The sequence below is a fragment of the Canis lupus genome, chromosome 13 (genome assembly GCF_011100685.1).
Source record: "Canis lupus familiaris isolate Mischka breed German Shepherd chromosome 13, alternate assembly UU_Cfam_GSD_1.0, whole genome shotgun sequence".
Classification (NCBI taxonomy): Eukaryota; Metazoa; Chordata; class Mammalia; order Carnivora; family Canidae; genus Canis; species Canis lupus.
The window spans coordinates 49,355,956-49,378,822 of NC_049234.1; the positions used below are offsets into that span (position 1 = coordinate 49,355,956).

Sequence of the window (22,867 nt, forward strand, 5' to 3'; positions counted from 1 at the left end):
GCTTCCGGTACATGGAGCCTGCTTCTCCCTCTGCCTGTGTCTCTGCCTCTCTCTCTTTCTCTCTCTGTGACTATCATAAATAAATAAAAATTAAAAAAAAAAAAAAAGAAAACAAGAATATATATTTAAGGGACACCTGGGTGGCTCAGCAGTTAAGTCTGCTTTCGGCTCAGGGCATGATCCTGGAGTGCCAGGATCAAGTCCCACATCAGGCTCCCTCCATGGAGCCTGCTTCTCCCTCTGCCTGTGTCTCTGCCTCTCTCATGAATAAATAAAATCTTAAAATATATATTACATATATATTTTTTTAAATCTTAAAATATATATTATATATGTATATATATAATATGTATATATTTATATACAGATATACATGTATACACACACACACACATATATATATAAGTCTTACTTCCTACAGGTCACCATGTGTCTGTCTGCTTAGCTCAGCAGTCAAGCAACAACTGCACTGTCCACAGAGATGGATTATATGTACAGATAGATGAGCTCAAAGTTTAGGCCATTTTCAAGCCTAATGCAGCTTTTGTTTTCCATGGGTCCTTCTGGGTCTCTAGGGCACATGCACATAGGCTCAAGGTCAGCCAGGAATCTACTTGGGCTCTCTGATCTGATCACAAATGCAGCCTTAGCCAGAATGTGCTATCCCTATCACCAACAACCTCAAACCAGAAGAGTTTTCAGCCCTTCATGCTGGCCCACTTCAACATTTCCACAGACAGGTTTTTGAGCATGGACATAACCAGCACTCCAAACTGATTAAATGCCCTGAAACAGGCCTTGACAGAAAAGTCTGTTTTGACTGAGCTGGGGAAGCAGGGAGAGCAGCTAGAATGCCACACATTCCATGTTTATGCAAAACTCAACAATTATAAAGACACACACTTTTCAGGTAGTTGTATGCCTTTGATTGATTTCCAAAGTGTTAACGTAGTTGCTTTTGTCAATTTTGTCCAGCTTTATAGTTGCTCCTCAGGGAGAGGCTCTGCCAATCTCTTATTTGATCATAGAATATTTCCACATGAATCAAGACTTTTAAATGGTTTCTTTCAATAAAAGCTAGAAGCAGCCCTAATGGACAACTTGAATTTTAATTCAAAAAGATGATTTAAAGTCTTGGTTTGCCAAAAATATTTAAATAGGATAACCCCACATCCCAGTACGAACTTATTATTCCAGATTCCTGCTAGCAATTTAGCACCTCCATTCACTCTCAAGATTCTGGGTTTTTGGTAATAAATTATATTGGCCACCTTATTTACCAGGCATTCTAAATCCAGTTAATTGTTCCATCAAGTTTTATCATGAGGAAACTCTTGCCAAAAATGAGATGTTCTGGGGTGCCTCAGTTGATTGGGCACCTGACTCCTCGTTTCAACTCAGGTTGTGATCTCAGGGTCCTGAGAGAGAGCCCTACATTGAGCTCAGCACTCAGCACACAGTTTGCTTGTTCCTCTCCCTCTTGCTCCTCCTCCTGCGTGCACATGTGCGTACTCTTTTTCTCATAAATAAATAAAATCTTAAAAAAAATGTTCTGGCCTAATTTCTGGTGCTAAAGATAATCTCAACTTTGAACTCTACATATAAATGCACAGCTATGAACATTCATCAAGATAAGGCATGGTAACACTTCAGATACTCATAAACTGAAATGACAAAATTTAGTGGCAGAATGTTAGTATACTTTGTTACCAAATCATCCTAGTCATAGAAAAAAGAGCTCAGTAAATTAACAGAAAAAACATGGAATGTTAAGGTTCCTTCTAAAATTTCTAAGGAAAAATTCATATAAAAATGAAACACTATTATGGTGACATTTTGTAGCTAGAAACCTGAGATTTTGCTCTAATTAAATGGTTTCACTTTCAAAGGGCATCAAGTTTAATATAAAGTTGTCACCCAGGGATCCCTGGGTGGCGCAGTGGTTTGGCGCCTGCCTTTGGCCCAGGGCGCGATCCTGGAGACCCGGGATCGAATCCCACATCGGGCTCCCGGTGCATGGAGCCTGCTTCTCCCTCTGCCTATGTCTCTGCCTCTCTCTCTCTCTTTCTCTCTCTCTCTGTGTGTGACTATCATAAATAAATAAAAATTTTAAAAAATAAAATAAAATAAAGTTGTCACCCAGAATATTGGGGGAAAAAAAACAAAAAACAAAACTCAAATGCATTTTAGGTTTCTAAAAAGCTAAAAAGTAGACCTTTCTTTCTGAAAGGTCCTTATTCCTGAAATAAAGTATAGGCTTTAACTTCCTCAAAAGCTCAGTGCACTTCATTTTGGGGCTTTTCTCCTCCACAGTAAATCAAGATGTTCTATTTTTTTGTAATTTTTAAAACTTCAGTAAAGCATGTATTCTCTTTTAAGCTTTTAAGATCCTTGCTTAATGTCCAATTGGGTTTTTAGGTAAGGTTATTTTTTGTAAATATAATCTATACAGGAAGCTCTTTTCTTAAAGTATAATATATAATACATAGGCAAAAAGGCAAAAATTCTTGATGACTTACATATCACTTGATAAGAAATTTGACTTTGGAAGGAAAAGATGAACCCTAACAACAAATGTCTCATTATGAGACATGTAAAAAAACCAACAAAACTGAATCTATCTTTAGCCCTCCATATTGTTCATGTCAGTGGTTTAATGTTCTTGTCGGTGGCTAGGTGTTACAGGCTCTTTGGAAATTAATATACGTATCTTAGAAATGCACACTGAGGCCAGGGTGGGGGAGAGGGAGGCTTGCTTTAGCCCTCCATAAATTTGGTCAAGATAACACAGCCTCTCCCCTTTGTGACAGATATCTTTGTATCTTTAATTTTTTTTTTAAGATTTTGTTTATTTATTCATGAGAGACACAGAGAGAGAGAGGCAGAGACATAGGCAGAGGGAAAAGCAGGCTCTATGCAGGGAGCCCGATATGGGACTCGATCCCAGGTCTCCAGGATCACGCCCTGGGCCAAAGGCAGACGCTCAACCGCTGAGCCACCCAGGCGTCCCTAATTCTCTTTAATATCTTTAACCACTTGTAATATATTAACGCTTGTATACCAGTCATATACTTTCAGATACATATTTTTTAAATCTTTAAAAGTGACAAACCTAAATATTTGTTTCTATAAGTTTATGTAAAATATACTGATATAAAAAGTCAGAAAATCTAAATTCCTAACTAATTATAATTTAACTTACTTAAACTAAGTTTGTGTTTTTCACTACATGCTAAAGCTTAAGATAGGAGGGCCAGCATAACCCAACAGATGTGAGTGAAGGTCAACTTCCTCCAGTTATTATTGTACAAGATAGACAGTAAAATAATTTTCTAGACAGAATTAACTGATTTTTTTTCATTCTCAAGCAAATTAAGTGATATCAGGAAACAACCTTTAATAATCTAACTAGATTATCATTAATCCATTGGGGGGAAAAATACAGGAATACAAAATATTCTTTAAAACATTTAAAATATTAAATAAAAGACAAAGCATTTCATTTGCCCTGAAATGTACCTGCAAAATAGTTACTCTGTGATGGGAAAAGAGAACAGCAGCTAATTTTGATGGAAGCATTTTGACAGATGTTGGTACAATTAGCAGACAGGCACCACTTGATAGAGCAACAAATATTTCCACAACGGAAGGATCAAAGGTCAGAGGTGAAGCCAGAAACAAAACATCTTCCTGTGTGATCTCGAAAAGTACCCTAAAACACAACAGAATGCACTTATAAGAAACGTCTAACATTTGGTAATCACATATCCTAAAAAATTATTTATGACCATAAGTTTAGTTTCTAGATGTTGGCCAGATTTTTACTGTTTCTCGTAGGTTAACAAAAATGGTACTCCTAGTTCTAGAACTCTTCTTTATAAAAAGAAGGATTAAAGGCCATTTGAAGCAGGGTGCCTGGGTGGCTCAGTCCCTTAAGCATCTACTTCAACTCAGGTCATGATTCCAGGGTCCTGGCATCGAGTCCCCCCACATCGGGCTCCCTGCTCAGTGGGGAGCCTGCTTTTCCCTCTGCCTGCCACTTCCCTTGCTTGTGCTACCTCTGTCAAATATTTTTTTAAAAAAGCCATTTAAAGCAATATCCACTTCCTACTGTGATATATTTTATCATCTGTGATGGCTTTCTGATGAGTAAGTGTGGCTGGATTGAACCAGAGTCCCCAGAATTTCTAGTATGTTTTCCATTAGGGTAGAAAACAAGGGACACACTCTCTCAAGAGCTGAAGGACAAAAAGGAAGCAGCTGCCATTTAGTAGAACACACATCTCTCTGTTATTCCAACCATTAACCTAGGTGCTGCTGTGAAGGGATTTTGTAGACAAAGTCTCTAATTAGGGGACTTTAATCAAAAGGGAGATTATCCTGGAATACTGGAGATTACTCAACTGGAAGGACTTTTAAAGAACATTTAGGCATTCTCTGAAAAAGAGACTCATCCCTTCCCCCTAGATCTTCTTTCCTGACTTGCCTGTGAACAAGCACATGCCTATGGGGTTCCAGCCTCCTCATGATCATCTCTTAGTATTTACTCTATAGACGTCAGTGTTGCTTAGCCAGCACCCACAAACATAAGTGAGTCCTCATATATCCTCCTGGTTCTGCTTTACTGGTAGAATCTTGATTTATTCTACCCTAATATTTAATGATGCTTAGTAGAGACCTCTGATTTCCTTGTCCCCACTATTTGGCATTTTCTCTCAACAGCTGAACAAAGAGCTGAATGTATGTAGTTAGGATATTACCAAGTATTAGTCAGTGTTAAGCCTGCAGAATTCCTCATTTTCAACACAAAAAACCCACTCTATCTAAAAGGCAGGGATTACCTTAACTTCAAAAGATCTTCAAGTATAATATTGTGGTACCAACTAAGAAGCCCAGAGTTAGTATGAAGATTACTTTAAGCTGAGGACATTTTGGATTTAACAGATGCGGAAAGAAGCCTTCTTAGAGCTTCCTTTATATGACTAATTGTAAAAACTTCTGGAAAATGAAATTGCCATAAATTCCTTCTTCAGAGTGACTTTTATTCCCAGGACAGAAACCAAGAATGAACCTACTATAAATCCCCTCTGCGAGTGACTTTTATGGCCCTGAAAGTAAGCCAAAAGGGGATTTTAAACAGGTAAATAGATTTCAATAAATTCAAGCACTACCAGCAATCAAGAAATTCCTATTCTTTGGGACACCTGGATGGCTCCCAGGTCGTGATCCTGGGGTCCTGGAATAGAGTCTTGCATCTGATTCCCCACGGGGAGCCTGCTTCTCCCTCTGCCCATGTTTCTGTCTCTATAGGTCTCTCCTGAATAAATAAAATCTAAAAAAAAAAAAAAAAAATCCTATACTTTAAATTAGCCCTTTACCCCTCACCGGGTAGATACTTGCTCCTACTTACACATAATTCCTGCCTCTGTCAGCCCAGAGCCTCTCCCATTCCACCATATTCCAAATCTACTCCACTCTCTTCAAGTTCCCTGCATCTCTATCCCACCTCACCTCTCAAAGTCTTAACGTATGACTTTGCCTTCTGCATAGGAAAGTCATAATTCATCTTAAATAGATTTAATTATCTTAAATCTAGCTTCATCATGCTAAATTTAAGATAATCATAAAGAGTGTAAAATACCTCACTAATTTTCATATTGATTTCATATTGATATTTTAGAGATATTGAATTAAATAAGATATTGTTAAATTTTCTCTACTCTCTTTGTACTTTTTTTTGAGAGAGAGAGCAGAGGGACAGAGGGAGAGGGAGAGAAAGAATCTTAAGGAGGCTCCAACGACCAGCAGAGAGCCTGACAGGGAGCTCGATCTCACGACCCTGAGAGCATGACCTGAACTGAACTCAAGAGTTGGATGCTTAACTGACCCATTTCTTTGTACTTATAAAATGTGGTTGTTAGCAAGTTTTAATTATATAAAACTTAAAATGACGTAAAAATACGTATTTGTCTAAGTTTCTATATTTGTTTCTGTTTCCTCTTGATCTCCTAAGACTACTCTCCTTTGGTTCCCTTTCTGTTTCCTTCTTTCCTCTCAAATGAGAGTCAACTACATAGAGATTCCTCATCTGCCAATGAGCAAACCAAACTTTACAATACTATAGGAATGAACTTAATGAAATGCAAACCTTTTTACATATACTGGATTTAAGTGCGAAATTCTTCAACAGGGCATACCAGACTCCTGCCCTCTCAGGTCACACGGCTCCTGCCTTCCCACTCCTTCCTCAGCTCTCATATACCCTAGAAACCCAAACTCCTTTCTTCCAGATCTCTGCTGTACCTCTGCCAGGTATATACTTTCTTCCTCTTAATAATTAAGAAACAAAGCTTCAACCATATTATTTGTTTGCTCCCTATTTGATCCAGGTCTGGATCAGAGAAATGAAGTCCAAACTAGCAAAGAACTAAAGTTCAGATATAGCCACAACAAAAGACCTAATTACTTGTGACTATCAATTTAGGAACAAAGGTTTTAAAACCCAGAGGCATCCAGGTGGCTCAGTCAGTTAAAGCATCTGACTCTTAATTTTGGCTCAGGTCACCATCTCAGTGTCTTGAAATTGAGCCCCGCATCAGGCTCCACACTTAGCAGAGTTGGCTTGAGATTATCTCTCTCTCCTTCCTGCTTGTGTGCACACACATTCTCTCTCAACTAAGTCAATCTTAAAAAAAAAAAAAAAAGTTATAAAGAGATTAAAATTTTTCCCTTGGGGTACCTGGCTGGCTCAATTGGTACAGCATGCAACTCTTAATCTTGGGGTGGTGAGATCAAGCCCCATGTTAGGGATAGAGTTTACTTAAAGAAAAATTTTTTCCCCTTTAAAATACAGATTTTGAAGAAGGATTTGAAGGACAAAACTCACCGAAAATGTTGGATGTTTGGCACTATACATGCATGAGGGACTCTGACAATCTTAGGGATCCCTGTAGTGCCTGATGTATGGAGAACATATGCCAAGCAATTCTTTTGCCTCACATCCATACGCTCTTCTGTCTTTTCTGCATTGCTGTTCTCAGAATTTGTGCTGTTTGCCATTTTCTCTTTTTCATAATTCTGTTTTCTGTCATTTAGCATCAAGCTCGCTTCAGCATTTTTCCAGTGAAGTCTGAAGAGTACTAGGTCATTATATTCCTTAGGTGTATCATAATTCAATAATGTTTCATAGGAAGATTTGAATTTCTGTTACACAGGGAACAAAGTTCACGATATTAATATGTAAAAACTTTTTTTTTTTACACAGAAGTAATACAAAATATTCATTTACTTCTTCAATATGGTTTTGAGTACTTCTATATAACTAGAGATTAAAAAAATAAATCAGAGGGACGCCTGGATGGCTCAGCAGTTGAGCGTCTGCCTTCAGCTAGGGCAGGATCCTAGGTCTGAGGATTGAGTTGAGTCCGGCACCAGGCTCCCTGCAAGGGGCCTGCTTCTCCCTCTGTCTATGTTTCTGCCTCCTCTGTGTATCTCTCATGAATAAATAAAATATTTTAAAAATAAATAAATAAATTAGAAACTTGCAAGAATACAGTGCTATCCTTACTTTCAAGGTCACCTTCAAAATAAAAAAAAGACACAAAAACAACTGCAGGGCAATGTGATAATTGTGACAGTGAATATGTTTCAAACGTCAATGGGAACAGAGGAAGACTGAATTTACCTCTGCCTGGAAGGTCTGAGATTGCTACATCACATGTAATATTTGCATTTTAAGTAGCTTTTGTCCAAATAAAGGAGTGCTTTATTAGGCAAATAGCTAATGCAGAGTATATGATAGTGAGAAAGCCAGTGTTAATGGAGAATGTTAGGCATTCCAATAAGTTGAAGAACTGGGGGAGAGGGAGAAAGTAAGTAGTGTTGTTAATAGGAGAGGAGACACTATCCTTAATAACTCTGTATACTCCATACTAAGGGGTATAGGGCAGCCCGGGTGGCTCAGCAGTTTAGTGCCGCCTTCAGCGCAGGGCCTGATCCTGGAGACCCGGAATCGAGTCCCACGTCGGACTCCCTGCATGAAGCTTGCTTCTCCCTCTGCCTGTGTCTCTGCCTCTTTCTCTCTCTCTCTCATATGAATAAATAAATAAAATCTTAAAAAAAAATACTAAGGGGTTTACAACTTAACCTAAACAATAAGATCCAGTTGAAGGTGGCAATAGCATAGGTAGACTTTACTCCATCAAGGATAGACTGATAAGACTTTTGATAAGTGAGGGTCTTCTAACGAACCTTTTGCAACAAGTGAGATAGGCTATGTAGGCCTGAACTAGTCTGCTGCAACAAAGAGTGGACAAAAAGAGCCTAAGAGCAAGAATCAATAGGGCTGCAGAACTTTCTGGATACAGAGTGAGCCTAAGAAGATTGCTGAGTTTCTGGCTCAGTTATTTGGTAGATGGAGACAAATTAATACAGATTTACTTTAGATAAAAAGATGCTAAATTCAATTTTTACATGCTTACAAGTAGGTTCCCTTGAATATACCTTTTCAGGTTGATAAAGAAATTTAATGAAACATTACATTTCAAATTACTATAAGTGAGATGAATAAGAGAAAAATAAGAGGAGAGAAATGAGAAAAAGGTCACAACACAGGAGCCTATATTGTTTTTGTTCGTTATGTGTATATTAAGGGTCCGGTATGGTATCTTATAATATTAAAAAAAAAAAAATGGAGGACCTATATAATATATATTTTTAAGACTTAGTTCAAAACCATCTTTTCCTATTAAAATTTTCTCATCTCGGGCAGCCCCAGTGGCACAGCGGTTTGGCGTCGCCTGCGGCCTGGGGTGTGATCCTGGAAACCCAGGATCGAGTCCCATATCGGGCTCCCTGCATGGAGCCTGCTTCTCCCTCTGTCTGTGTCTCTGCCTCTCTCTCTCTCTCTATGAATAAATTAAAAAAAATGTTTTCTCATCTCTACTATGTTACATTTACTTCCCTTAGCACAATATCACACTATGTAGAATTTACAGATTCAGGATTATGGTCTTTTTCTAACCACAGCTGACCCTTGAACAACACAAGGGTTATTAGAGGCACCAACCCTAATATCCATGAATAACTCTTGATGCCCCCAAAACTTTACTAATAGCATACAGCTGACCAGAAACCTTACTGAGGACATAAAGTCAATTAATCTATACTTTGAATATTACAAGTATTATATTCTATATTCATATTTTAACATAAGCTAGACAAATAAAATGTTAAAAAAAACTGTAAGGAAGATTCCCTAACCTGGGAAGTGAAAGAGATATCCAAGTTCAGAAAGCACAAAGAGTTCTAATCAAGGTAAACCCACGGAGGTCTACACCATAACATACTGAAATGTAAATGTTTGCAGCAGCTAAACAACATGCTAGTGAACAACCAATGGGTCAACAAAGATATCAAAGAAGAAATAAAAATTAAAAAATACATGGAGACAAATGAAAACAACAGTCTAAAACCTTTAAGATGCACCAAAATCAGTTCTGAGAGAATTTATAGTGATGCTGGATTACCTCAAGAAACAAGAAAAAAATCAAACAATCTAATCTTACACCTAAAGGAACTAGAAAAGGAACAAAGCAAGCCCAAGGTTAACGGAAGGAAATAAAGATCAAAACAGAAACAAATGAAACAGACTAAAAAGATCCATGAATAGAAAAGATCCATGAAACCAAGAGACAGTTTTTGAAAAGACAAAAGTGATAAATCTTTAGCCAGACTCACAAAAACAAAAACCTGAATAAACACTAAATGCAAAAAAAAATTTTTTTTAAAGACCCTACAAAAAAAACTGCTGGACAACATAACATCCCTGATGAACATGGATACAAAAATCCTCAAGATACTAGCAAATCTCATTCAACAATACATTAAAAGGATCATTCACCATAATCAAATGTGATTTATTCCAAGGACACAAGAATGGTCCAATATTCACAAATCAATGTAATAAACCACATGAACAAACTGGATAAAAATCACATCCTTTTGAGATGCCTGGGTGGCTCAGCAGTTAAGCGCCTACCTTCAGCTCAGGGCGTGATCCTGGAGCCCCGGGATTGAATCCCACATCAGGCTTCCTGCATGGAGCCTGCTTCTCCCTCTGTCTATGTCTCTGCCTCTCTCTTTCTGTGTCTCTCATGAATAAATTTAAAAAAAAATTTATTTGCATCCTCTCAATAGATGCAGAAAAAGCATTTGACAAAATTCAACATCGTTCATGATAAAAACTCCCAGGGACACCTGGGTGGCTCAGCAGTTGAGCATCCTGTCTTTGGCTCAGGGCATGATTCCTGTGGTCCTGGGATCGAGTCCTCCATTGGGCTCCCTGCAGGGAGCCTGCTTCTCCCTCTGCCTCTGCCTCTGTCTCTCTCATGAATAAATAAATAAAATCTTTAAAACAAACCAAAAAAAACCTCCCAAAGAGAGGGAACATGCCTCAACATAATAAAGGCCATACTCAATGGTGAAAAATAGATTTTCCTCCAAGATCAGGAACAAGACAAGGATACCCACTCACTTTTATTTAACATGGTATTGAAAGTCCTAGCCACAGCAATAAGAGGGGAAAGAAAAAAGACATCTAAACTGGTAAGAAAAAAATTAAATTGTTACTATTTACAGATGACATGATACTAATAGAAAACCCTAAAGACTTCATCAAAAAACTAAGTAATAAATGAATTCAGTAAAGTTGCAGAATACAAAATTAACATACAGAAACTTGTTGCATACCTATATACTAACAAGGAAGTAGCAGAATAAAGAAATAATCCCATTTACAATTATATCAATAATAAAATACCTATTAATAAATTTAAGGTGGTAAAAACTGTAGTAAAAAACTGTAAGACACTGATGAAAGAAAGTGAAGATAACATAAACGAAAAGTATTTCATGGTCAATGATTGGAAGAATATTGTTAAAACATCCATATCATGCAAAGAAATCTACAGATTCAAAGCAATCTCTTTGCACTGATTGCAATGATTTAAAATACCATTTTTTTTCTGATCTAGAACAAAGAATCCTAAAATTTGTATAGAACCATAAAAGACCCCAAATAGCTAAAGCAATCTTAGGAAAGAAGAAAGCCAGAGGTATCGCAATGCCAGTTTCAAAATATACTACAAAGCTTTAGTAATCAAACAGTATGGTATTGGCACAAAAACAGACAACAGATCAACAGAACAGAGTCCAGAAAGAAACACATGCTTACATGGTCAATTAATATACAACACAAGAGGCAAGAATATGCAATTAGGAAAAGAGTCTCTTCAATAAATAGGTGCTGGGAAAACTGGACAGTTAAATTCAAAAGAATAAAACTGGGCCACTCTCTAACACCACACACAAATATAAACCCAATGTGGACTAAAGACCTAAATGTGAGATCTGACACCATTAAACTCTTAGAAAAAAACACAGAACATCATCACCTTGACATCATCCTAGCACATTTTGCTAGATACATCTCCTCAAGCAAGAAAAACAAAAGCAAATTACTGGGACACCAGCAAAATAAAAAAGACTTTGCACAGAGAAGTAAACCATCAACAAAACAAAAGGGCAACCTACTAAATGGGAGAAGATGATATATCTGATAAGGGGTTAATATCCAAAATATATGAAGAACTTATCCAATTCAACACACACAAAAATAAACAAAAACCAAAACGAATAATCCAATTAAAATATAGGCAGAGGAACTGAATAGACATTTCTAAAGCTGACTTACAAATGGTGAACAGACATGTGAAAGATGCTCAACATCAGTAATCATCAGGGAAATGCAAATCAAAACCACAATGAGCTATCACTTCATATCTGTCAGAATGTCTAGAATTAAAAAGACAAGAAATAGAGAGATGCCTGGGTGGCTCAGCAGTTGAGCATCTGTCTTTTGTTCAGGGAGTGATTCCGGGGTCCAGGATCAAGTCCCGCATTGGGCTCCTTGCAGGGAGCCTGCTTCTCCTTCTGCTTCTCTCTGTGTCTCTCATGAATAAATAAATAAAATCTTTTTAAAAAAAATTTTTTTAAAGATATAGGCATTGGTGAGGATGTAGAGGAAAAAAGGAACCCCCTCACACAATGTTGGTAAAAATGTAAACTGGTGCAGTCACTGTGGCAAACGGTATGGAGGTTCCTCAAAAATGCCATAGGATCCAGTGATTCTACTACTGGGTATTTATTTTATTTTATTTTATTTTTAAAATATTTTATTTATTCATGAGAGACACAGAGAGAGAGAAAGGCAGAGACACAGGCAGAGGGAGAAGCAGGCTCCATGCAGGGAGCCTGACGCGGGACTCGATCCCGGGTCTCCAGGATCAGGCCCTGGGCTGAAGGAGGCACTAAACTGCTGAGCCACCCGGGCTGCCCACTACTGGGTATTTAACCAAAGAAAATGAAAACAATAATTCAAGAAGATATACGCATTCCTGTTTATTGCAGCACTATTTACAGTAGACAAGATATGGAAGCAACCTGGTCCAATAAATAAATGGATAAAGATGCTGTGATGTACGTACGTACATACACACAAACACCCTTCAATTGAAAGATAAACGTAGCACATAAATTTAAACACACTTACATTAATTTGCTGTTTTTCAACAAGAATATAACTTAGATTACATTTTTTCATGAAATGAGTTGATAATGCTGGTGGTGAATCTGGATCAATAGGAGCATAAGCAGCAGGGACTTGGAGAATTCTAAAGAAACAGTACAGAGTCAGCAAAGAAGATCTGTTGAAAATGATCTTTAAGTATTTCTATTTCTCTATGCGCTTTACTACTGAATCAGAAATGCCAAATGTTTTTGATGACCCCATCTTTATAGTTATTTTTATTTTGTCTTTTAAGACAGAATACCTATCATTAAATTTCTATCACTTAACTTACAGAAATCCAAGATTTTTTTAAAGCTAATGTATTACAGTAGAATATACTTGGTTAATGCTACTACTAAAATACCAAACAGGTAGCAGAGTCATTTCTTCATCTAACTAGGATAACATAAGCTAAATACCCACATATAACTGACTAGTATGCAGATTAATACAATCTGTATACTAAAAGACATCTCGACAAAACCAGGATACCTTAAGGGGGAGGGGACAACTTTAAAATTCATTTTTAAGTGGCAATAAGATGCAAAATCAGTTAGCTGTTTTAACTAAAAGTACTTTGAGGTAGGGAGACCTGGCTGGCTCAGTTGGTAGAGTATATGACTCTTGATCTTGTGGTTGTGGATTCAAGCCCCACTTTGGGTGTATAGATTATCTCAAAATAAAATCTAAAAAAAACAAGTTCTTTGAAGACAACAGATTTTTGTAGTAATTCTCAATAAAATTTTGTCAATGATTGGATAAAAGGGAAACTAACTTTTTTTTTTTTGCTTTACATTTATACAACTAACCTACTAACACACATCCTATGGGATGAATATCAACTTCTAATTCTTTAGCAGCCTTGATTTCTTGCAGAACCCTACGACGTAAGTCATGATATAAGGATAATATTCTAGAACAGCTTAATAATGAACATTTTGCAAATGACTGTTTGAATTAGCGTCTTCTGCAGTTCACTGCTCAATTTTTATGAACCATCACCCAAAACGCTCATTCATTCATTCATTCACTTACTGAATACTTGAGTACCTAAAACTTCTGTCTCAGGAGGAAAAAAAAGTCACATTATTTCTGAAATAATTGTTTTCATTGATATAAGAACAGAATTTATGACTGTTTTCTTTTGGTAGACAAATGAAACCCATGTATTTTGGAGATATTTAAATATTCTATTAGTAAAAGCTTCTTGGCTCTCCTATGTAAGTTCAGATTAATTAACTTAAAATGATTAAAAATAATCTTGGGGAAATATGAACTCATTTAGCCTAAAATTGAACAAGCAATACATAAAGATACAATAGTAAAAATAACAGTAAGTTACAACATATTCTATATATTAAAGAATTATATTAGGCTAGAAAACAATTTAATATTAAAAGAATTACCCTAAAATCCAAGAGGGTAAGTTTATTCCGGGATGGCAGTAGAGACCAACTTCCTGAATTTCTTGAAAGTCACAGTGTAGGAGTAGAAAATTTGATAATTCTGAAGCAGCATTCACCACAGTCTTATAGGTGTAATAAACTGGAGGCTGGTTGTTACACTCATCAAAACATACAGCTATTTTATCTGAATAAATGGAGGCAGCCTGATGCACCAATTCCTGAAGAGTCATTTCACTGAAGTTTCTCTAAACATCATTGGTAGCAGAGAACTCTACCTATATACAAAAATATGGGGACAGGGAGTTTTAGGGAACCTGGTAGGGTGAGAAAGGGAGAAAGAAAATTCTATACAAATCATTCCTCACAAAAACAACTATATCAAAAACAATCTCTGAACCTAGGAATTGTCTATGGTGAGAACAAGGAGGATGAAAATTAATCTGATACCATTGACCTAACACTGGGTCAAAGCTGGAAGAAAATTTGGGGAAAGAGCAGTATGAACAAAACATGAGGAGACTGAAACAGGTAAAAATGTGGTCTCTCTCAACCGTCCACAATGTGAAAAAAAATACAAAAAATTAACCAATAAAACTAAATTTAAAGCACTATATGCTTAATTTTTTCATCTTTCTTTCATTATTGTCCCAGATTAAGATAAGTGGTTAAAATCCTGCACAATATCTTTGCAAAGACTAATGCGAATAAACTGTGCTTTTAGGAAATGAACTTAGGGAAGATTAAATAAACCTTAGGTAGAAAAAGGGAAAAACTATCTAAATCCATCCAATTTTAACCCAATAATATAAACTATATTATTTATTATGACACTTCAGGTCACATCAAGTCACATTTATAATTCTTGAGGAACTTATTTTTAAAATGCCAATAAATTGGGCAGCCCTGGTGGCTCAACAGGTTAGCGCCGCCTTCAGCCCAGGGCGTGATCCTGGAGTCCCCGGACAGAGTCCCTTGTTGGGCTTCCTGCATGGAGCCTGCTTCTCCCTCTGCCTGTGTCTCTGCCTCTCTCTCTCTCTAATGAATAAATGAATAAAATCTTAAAAAAAAGTAAAAATAAGATGCCAGTAAATTCATTTAAACTATAGTTTTACAACTCCAGAGAGCACTGTATCAATGCAATATTCTCTGAACTTCTCAAAAATATAAAAGATTTTAAACAGTATTTCATCAAAAAAAAAAAAAAAAAACCAACAAAACCCAAAAAACTTTAGGGATCATTGTTTTAGAAGAAATAACAGCTAGTATTTCCTTGAGAATAAAGGTGATTTTTTTCCTTCTGTGAACTCTTTTCCAGATTTCAAGTAACCTATTTTAAGTTTTATTTGTTCATACGTATTTGAGCTGATTTCATGTATTCAAAATTAAATCTTACAGATGAAAGTTAATTTATATGAATTAGAAAAAATATTCCTAAAGAGCAAAATGAACCAACTATTGAGACTCATAGGTTTGAAAATGTTAGGATTTCTAAATATAAAGTTTAAAAATATAACTTTAATACAGTATTTTTAGTAAGCATTTCCACATTCTTTTATGATGTACAAGATTAAAATTTTAAACTTTTCCTCCTACACATAAATGATCATTATATAAAGAAGACGGTCCATAGCACACATTAATTATGCCAAACGAGTTTATCAGAGGAGGTATAGTCAGTGCAGAAGGAGATCTTCTGCTATTCTTTCTATGACAATAGATTGTTTACACTATAGTAAGGCATTTTCACAAAAATGTTAGTGTAGGTGTCCCCAAAAATGCATTTTTTTTCAAAAATGCATTTTTTAATGCAAAAAACAATTACAGCAGTTAGTTTTTCACAAGGACATTCTGTTTACTATATTCCAAAATACCTGACATCAAAAGGGCAAGATTATAAGGTGAACTTAAATGACATTTTTATAACAAATTGCAACACTCACTACATATGTTCATGTTTTTCTACTTTTAACTACCAGTTTCCGAGCAGTTGCTACAGAGACTTAAGGCAAGATCTATTGTGTAAGGTTTTTATTTTTTATTTTTTATTTTTTAAAGATTTTGTTTATTTATTCATGAGAGACACAGAGAGAGAGAGGCAGAGACACAGGGGGAGAAGCAGGCTCCATGCAGGGAGCCCGACATGGGTGGGGCTCCATCCCAGGTCTCCAGGATCACGGCCTGGGTCAAAGGCAGCGCCAAACCGCTGAGCCAGCGGGGTTGCCCGGGTTTTTATTTTCCTTAACAATCACAAATCCATCCTCTCCAATAAATACTATATTAAAAAAAAAAAAAAAAAAAACAAAAAAAAAACAAGACCTTCTTGGTCACCCAATAAGTATCTTCTGAGACCTCAATAAAGAGGGGGGGGAAGCAAAACAGGAAAAAAAAAAAAGAAAGAAAGAAAGAAAAACTGGCAAGCTGAGTTTATATGTAATGGAATCATTAAGTTAAAAATAGTCAAAAATAAAAATAAAAAATAAAGATACTCACTACTTCATTTACAGCAGCAGGGGCCATGTATTTAGTCCTCAAAGCGCTTACAAGTGTCAACAAATTCTAGGGCTGGGGGCGGGGCCCTCTCCCTAGGTTACCAGTTAAAGACAGTTAGATAACCTAGACACTTTATTTTGCCGTATCCACGGGCTTAATTTACATCATACAACTTCATTTAATAACAATGCCCTTGGGACACCTGGGTGGCTCAGCGGTTTGGCGCCTGCCTTTGGCCCAGGGCGTGATCCTGGGGTTCCGGGGTCGAGGCCCGCATCGGGCTCCCCGCATGGAGCCTCCTCCTCCTCTGCCTGTGTCTCTGCCGCTCTGTGTGTAGGTCTCTCATGAATGAATAAATAAAATAACAATGCACCTTAGAGCTCCCCCAAAACACGTTTTCATTTGCGCTTCCAAACCACAGCAGGCTGGTCTCTCAGAATGAAGGGGCAGAGGGTCCGAGGCTGAGGAGCTCTGAAGAAATCACACACGTCAGGTTAGTCTTGGCTCGACACCACCTGCCGGAGGCCACTGACCTACCTCGGAGGCGAGGCGGTGGCGGTGGCCCCGAGGCCTCACCCTCCTTCACCTCCCTCACACAGGCCGCCGCGGGATACCGCCTCCCGCGAGACTCACTCGGAAGGCGTGAGGGTCGCGGCAGAAGCCTGAGCCCGTCTGGACCGTCCAGCAGCCCGACCCCGGGATCTCTCCACACACACACACACACACACACACACACACACACACACACACACACACACACACACACACACACACACACACACACACACACACACACACACACACACACACACACACACACACACACACACACACACACACACACACACACACACACACACACACACACACACACACACACACACACGTGAGAGACGCAGCCGCTCTCCCGGGGGGGTGGGGGGAAGCGTGCCCACCGCGCGGGCCGCCGGGACGTAAGAGGCGCGCTCTTGCGTAGTGTTTGCGTCGCCGCGGTGACGTCAGCTCGCGCGATCGGCGGCAGCCACTGTGCCCCGCCCCCTCCCGAGGGGACCGAGCGGGCCTGCGAGGAGAGCAGGTCATGTTTTCGCTCCAGGCACCTGTTGGGGTCACGCTGGGCTCGTGACAGCGTTTGCAAAGACTGTGGAGCTGCCCAGCTTGGTGTCGCGCCCTTTCATACTTGCCAAGATACTTAGGTTCAGAGCCGCAGTCTCTCCTTGTCCGCGAAGTGGAGAGAAAGACACTGTCTAGGATTGTGAAGGAAGAGGAAATAGTGAACTACCACAGTAGGTGGATTTTTTTAAAAAGCTTTTTTTTTTTTTTAAGATTTATTTATTTATTCATGATAGAGAGAGAAAGAGAGAGAGAGAGAGAGAGGCAGAGACCACAGGCAGCGGGAGGAGCAGGCTCCATGCAGGGAGCCTGACGCGGGACTCGATCCCGAGGCTCCAGGGTCACGCCCTGGGCTGAAGGCAGCGCTAAACCGTTGAGCCACCCACGGATCCCCAATAGTGTTATTTTAAAGGTACTCTGCAACAGCACAGAGGAAATGATCAGTTTTTTATTTTTTTGCTGAAGAACTGAGGAAACAGCCCAGTATTGACACCTATATATGAAAAGTCATGGGACATCCTCCTGTCCTTAGGTATCAGTGGCAAGAAACCAGCATTAATCCAAGCAAAGAGATAGCTACATGGCAGTTTCACCCGGTTGTACCACAGGCTACTTAAACTATCGTCTTTTTTCTGGAGGCCTGGGTTCCCCAAACATGTTTCTGTATTTGAGAATGACACTATCATCCACCTTGCTGGTAGAGAAACCTAGATGCCACCCCACACACACACACTTTTTCTTTACCCTCCTCTAGCCAACTAGACCCTAGGTCTCCAGTCCCCAATCTCAAAGTCTAGCTGATTACATCAAAATCACCCGTGGTGATGTTAATCTGATTCCTGTCTCCACAGGTTCTGAACTAGTTTTCTACTGAGGGGCCTACAATCCGCATTTTAAAAATGTTCTTGGGGATCCCTGGGTGGCGCAGCGGTTTAGCGCCTGCCTTTGGCCCAGGGCGCGATCCTGGAGACCCGGGATCGAATCCCACGTCGGGCTCCTGGTGCATGGAGCCTGCTTCTCCTTCTGCCTGTGTCTCTGCCTCTCTCTCTCTCTCTCTGTGACTATCATAAATAAATAAAAATTTAAAAATTTAATAAATAAATAAATAAATAAAAAATAAAAATGTTCTTGGGGCACCTGGGTGGCTCAGTCAGGTAAGTGTCTGCCTTTGACTAAGGTCATAAACTCAGGTGTCTGGATTGAATCCCTGAGTCCAGCTCCCTGCTCCGTGGGGAGTCTGCTTCTCCCACTGCCTCTCCTCCCTACTCATGCATGAGCCTCTGTCTCTCAAATAAAAATTTTTATTTTTTTAATATTTATTTATTTATTCATGAGACACGGCGGGGGGTGGGGGGGAAGAGAGAGAGAGAGAGAGGCAGAGACACAGGCAGAGGGAGAAGCAGGCCCCATGCAGGGAGCCCGACATGGGACTCGATCCCGGGTCTCCAGGATCAGGCCCCAGGCTGAAGGCTGCACCGAACCGCTGAGCCACCTGGGCTGCCCATAAAAATCTTTTAAAAAAATGCTCTTGTCTTCATTTCCACAACTACGACCCTTAGTTCAAGTCCTCTTGGTCAACTTTTCCCTAAAGCTTATCCAGTCTCCCTCAGCTTCAACTCTAAATTGCTGCCAGAGTGAAGGTTTTTTTTTTTTTTAAGATTTTATTTAGTTATTAATGAGAGAGAGAGAGAGGCAGAGACACAGGCAGAGGGAGAAGCAGGCTCCATGCAGGGAGCCCGATGTGGGACTCGACCCCACGTCTCCAGGATCATACCCTGGGCTGAAGGCGGTGCTAAACCGCTGAGCCACCACCCAGGGATCCCCAAGACACCATTTTTAACTCATAATCCAGAGTGATCATTCTAAAACATACACCAGATTAATCATAGCATTCTCCGGCTTACGATCTCCTCATTGCCTACATGACATTCAGACTTTTTACCAAGGTAGACAAGATGCTTCATTATCTTTAGAACCCTCTGTCACAGTGGACCACTGCTTCCCTACCCTTCACATTCGTCATACCTTGTCCTGGAAGCTACAGCTATGAGGAGACCCTAGTAAAACTTCTGAGCATACCAAACCTTTATCAAATTTCGACACCTGTGTTCCGGCTGGATCTCAGGCCGAATTACCTTTTCTTCTTCCCATGTCTGCTTGATGAACATTTACCCCCCCTTACGAAAACACAGCTTAAATATCACCTCCTTGAAGCCTTTGTTCAAGCCTTGTAATAGAATTTACCCATCCTCTTCCACCGTCCCATGAACCTAGCATACTATTGGGAGGGACACTCTGCCATGGCCCTTAATGTCTTTGTGAATTCTTGCTAGGTATACCCAAAACAAGAGGTTTTGATTGGTCTTTATTCAGGTCATTTCTCAGGGTTTTGGGGGGTGACAGATCTTCAGAGCTGAGTTAATGTCTTTCCCTAGGAGCAGGCTTGCTTCCATTTACTTTAAAAGGAAATCCCCCCAACTCAGTATTCCTTTCCTGTAACACAACCCACTGCATGGGCAGACATCCATTTCTGCCTGACTCCCCGTCTCCTCAATGAGACTTGGGGAGCATGGGAAACTTGACAAATGAAGCTCTGGCCACTGCTTTTGTCATGAGTAGTAGATTTCTCTTTGATCCAGAATGTGTCTATTACCATGGAACAGTAACAGATTAGCATATTAGCTTTTCAGTAGGCTACAAACGTAGGTCATTCCCCCATGGTGACTTATACTTCTCATAGAACCTGACAACAGCGGCATGATTTCTAAGTTTTACTTCTTATACTAATTAGTTAAGTACTTTGAAAGCAGAGTTGCACATCTTATGACCAGAACTTTGCAGATCCCTTGAACATTTATTGGTGCTAATTTCACTGCTTCTCTTCACCTAATCCCCCACACCTTTTGTTGTCATTTGTTTTAGAAATAAAAATGATTTGAAACTCGATTTTGAGTATTCTTGACCCTACCTCCAACATGTGGGCTTCCCATCCACCAATTAACTGAGGAACAGCCAGTTGTAAGAAATGCAGAGCATGGAGCTACCATGCTCTTCAAGCATACCATTCACTTCAAATCTCCGTGTCACCACCCAGGAAGCTCTCCAAACTCTAGCCTTCTGAGTTTTTATCTTAGGCTTAATGATGAGGGATCGATTGAGTGAATTATTGGCCATTATCTGTTGATTCAACTTGTAGCTCTTCTCCCCTCCCTGAAAGTCAGGGAGGTGGGGCAGAAAATTCAACCCCTAATCACACATGAGTTCCCCTGGCAACTAGCCCCTGTTTGTTTTTTTTTTTTTTTTTTTTTATGATAGTCACAGAGAGAGAGAGAGAGAGGCAGAGACACAGGCAGAGGGAGAAGCAGGCTCCATGCACCGGGAGCCTGATGTGGGATTCGATCCCAGGTCTCCAAGATCGCGCCCTGAGCCAAAGGCAGGCGCCAAACCGCTGCGCCACCCAGGGATCCCTAGCCCCTGTTCTTAGGTGTTTTCAGAAAGTCATCTCATTAATATAAACAGGTGTGGTTGAAAGGAGTTGGTTATGAATATCAAGACACTTTTATTAGAGGAAAACCAAAAAACACTCAAATACAGAGAACAAATGGTTACCAGAGGGGTGGTGGTGGGGTGGGGGATGAATGAAATAGGTGAAGAGGATTAAGGAGGGCACTTATCCTAATGAGCACTGAGTAACATATGAAACTGTTGAATCACTATGTTGTACACCTGCAACTAATACCACTGTGTGTTGACTATACTGGAATTTTTTAAAAACACACCTTTACTGCTCTTACCGCTTAGGAAATACCAAGGACTTTAGGATATCTGGGCTAGAAATAAGACAAAGACCAAATATATATGTGTGTGTGTGTGTGTGTGTGTGTGTGTGTATATATATATATATTTTTTTAAGATTTTTATTTATTGAGAGACCCAGGGAGAGAGGCAGAGACACAGGCAGAGGGAGAAGCAGGCTCCATGCAGGGAGCCCGACATGGGACTCCATCCTGGGTCTCCAGGATCACGCCCTAGGCCAAAGGCAGGCACTAAACTGCTGAGCCACCCAAGGATCCCCTCCTTTTGGGCCTCTTTTGTGCAGTCATTTTCCATTTTGTCACAGTACAAGGAATTCAGTATTATGGGAGATCCTAAGGACTTCCAAAAAAGTTTAAGAAGCATTGGTTCCTTCCATCTAACAACTTATCAGCTATATTAAAATCTATGCACACAAAAAAAGTGCTTTTACATTGCATACTGTAGCTTAGTCTAAAATGTCTAAGGGGAAAAAAGGTGATCATGGAGGAAAAAGGTACTGGAAAAAAGTAAACTTCAAACCTGAGGGCCGGGAGCACTAAAACCAAAATACATGTATTATTTATAGAAAATGTTTTCTGTTTTAATCTTTTCTTTTTAAACAAGGACTCATACTTTTAAAAAAACCACATCTGTTTAGCAAAAAAAAAAAAAAGTTGAGAACTTTTAATTTAAGGACTGCAAATGCCAGTGTAATTTTTTAATTTGCAGTTTCTGTAAACAACTTGTATAATAGAAAAGCAGAGAAATAAATTTCCCTCCCCTTCAGATGCACCTCACGTTTGTTTTAAAGCATAGTAGTTAGTCCAGATTTAAGAAGGTTTGGGGTGAATAAGGTAAGAAAGATTTTTTTTTTTTTTGGCATCAAATCTTTCTGCCTGCCTCTCAGCTTGCTTCAGAAAATTAAAAAAAAATCACAATAGTAATCAAAACATACGTAACCTTGGAACAGAAGGAAATGCTGTGGACCAGAGAACTCCAAGAATTGTTTTAAAAATTTTAAAAAAAAGTGCTACCCTGGGAAAAGTACTCTTAATACTTTTGAAATCTTTAGAGCAACTTTAAGGCTTGTAAATATATAGAACAGGGATCCCTGGGTGGCGCAGCGGTTTGGCGCCTGCCTTTGGCCCAGGGCGTGATCCTGGAGACCCGGGATCGAATCCCACATTAGGCTCCCGGTGCATGGAGCCTGCTTCTCCCTCTGCCTGTGTCTCTGCCTCCCTCTCTCTCTGTGTGACTATCATAAATAAATAAAAAATTAAAAAAAAAAATAAAAAAGTAAATATATAGAACAAATATTAAAAAAAAAAACAAAAAGAAATTGACTCAATACTATTTCTTTTCACTTTCAAAGACAAACATCGCAAGTTTAAAAAAAAATTTAAAAAAATAAAATCTCTAAGGGGCACGCAGGTTTTCC

At 39.1% G+C, this 22,867-nt stretch overlaps 2 protein-coding genes across 6 annotated transcripts in view; one reads left to right on the forward strand and one right to left on the reverse strand.

Annotated features, from left to right (window-relative positions):
• Positions 1–17,246, reverse strand: part of AASDH (aminoadipate-semialdehyde dehydrogenase) — a 36,917-nt gene extending 19,671 nt beyond the window's left edge. For 2 of the 5 annotated variants that reach the window (XM_038556161.1, XM_038556164.1), the window contains exons 1-5: positions 17,062–17,246; positions 14,035–14,309; positions 12,611–12,731; positions 6,887–7,203; positions 3,520–3,712 (exon numbers count right to left, since the gene is read on the reverse strand). In XM_038556161.1, coding sequence (XP_038412089.1) covers positions 3,520–3,712; positions 6,887–7,203; positions 12,611–12,731; positions 14,035–14,264 — 861 coding nt within the window. In that variant the 5' untranslated portion in view covers positions 14,265–14,309; positions 17,062–17,246. Of the gene's footprint in view, positions 1–3,519; positions 3,713–6,886; positions 7,204–12,610; positions 12,732–14,034; positions 14,310–16,897; positions 16,996–17,061 lie in introns of those variants that run through there. The other 3 variants (XM_038556162.1, XM_038556163.1, XM_038556165.1) reach the window with 3 other exon arrangements.
• Positions 17,247–17,574: 328 nt separating this feature from the next.
• PAICS (phosphoribosylaminoimidazole carboxylase and phosphoribosylaminoimidazolesuccinocarboxamide synthase) overlaps positions 17,575–22,867 on the forward strand; it is a 69,775-nt gene continuing 64,482 nt past the window's right edge. The window contains exon 1 of the mRNA XM_038556167.1: positions 17,575–17,807. The gene's annotated coding sequence lies outside the window, so the exon portion shown is untranslated. The remainder of the gene's footprint in view (positions 17,808–22,867) is intronic.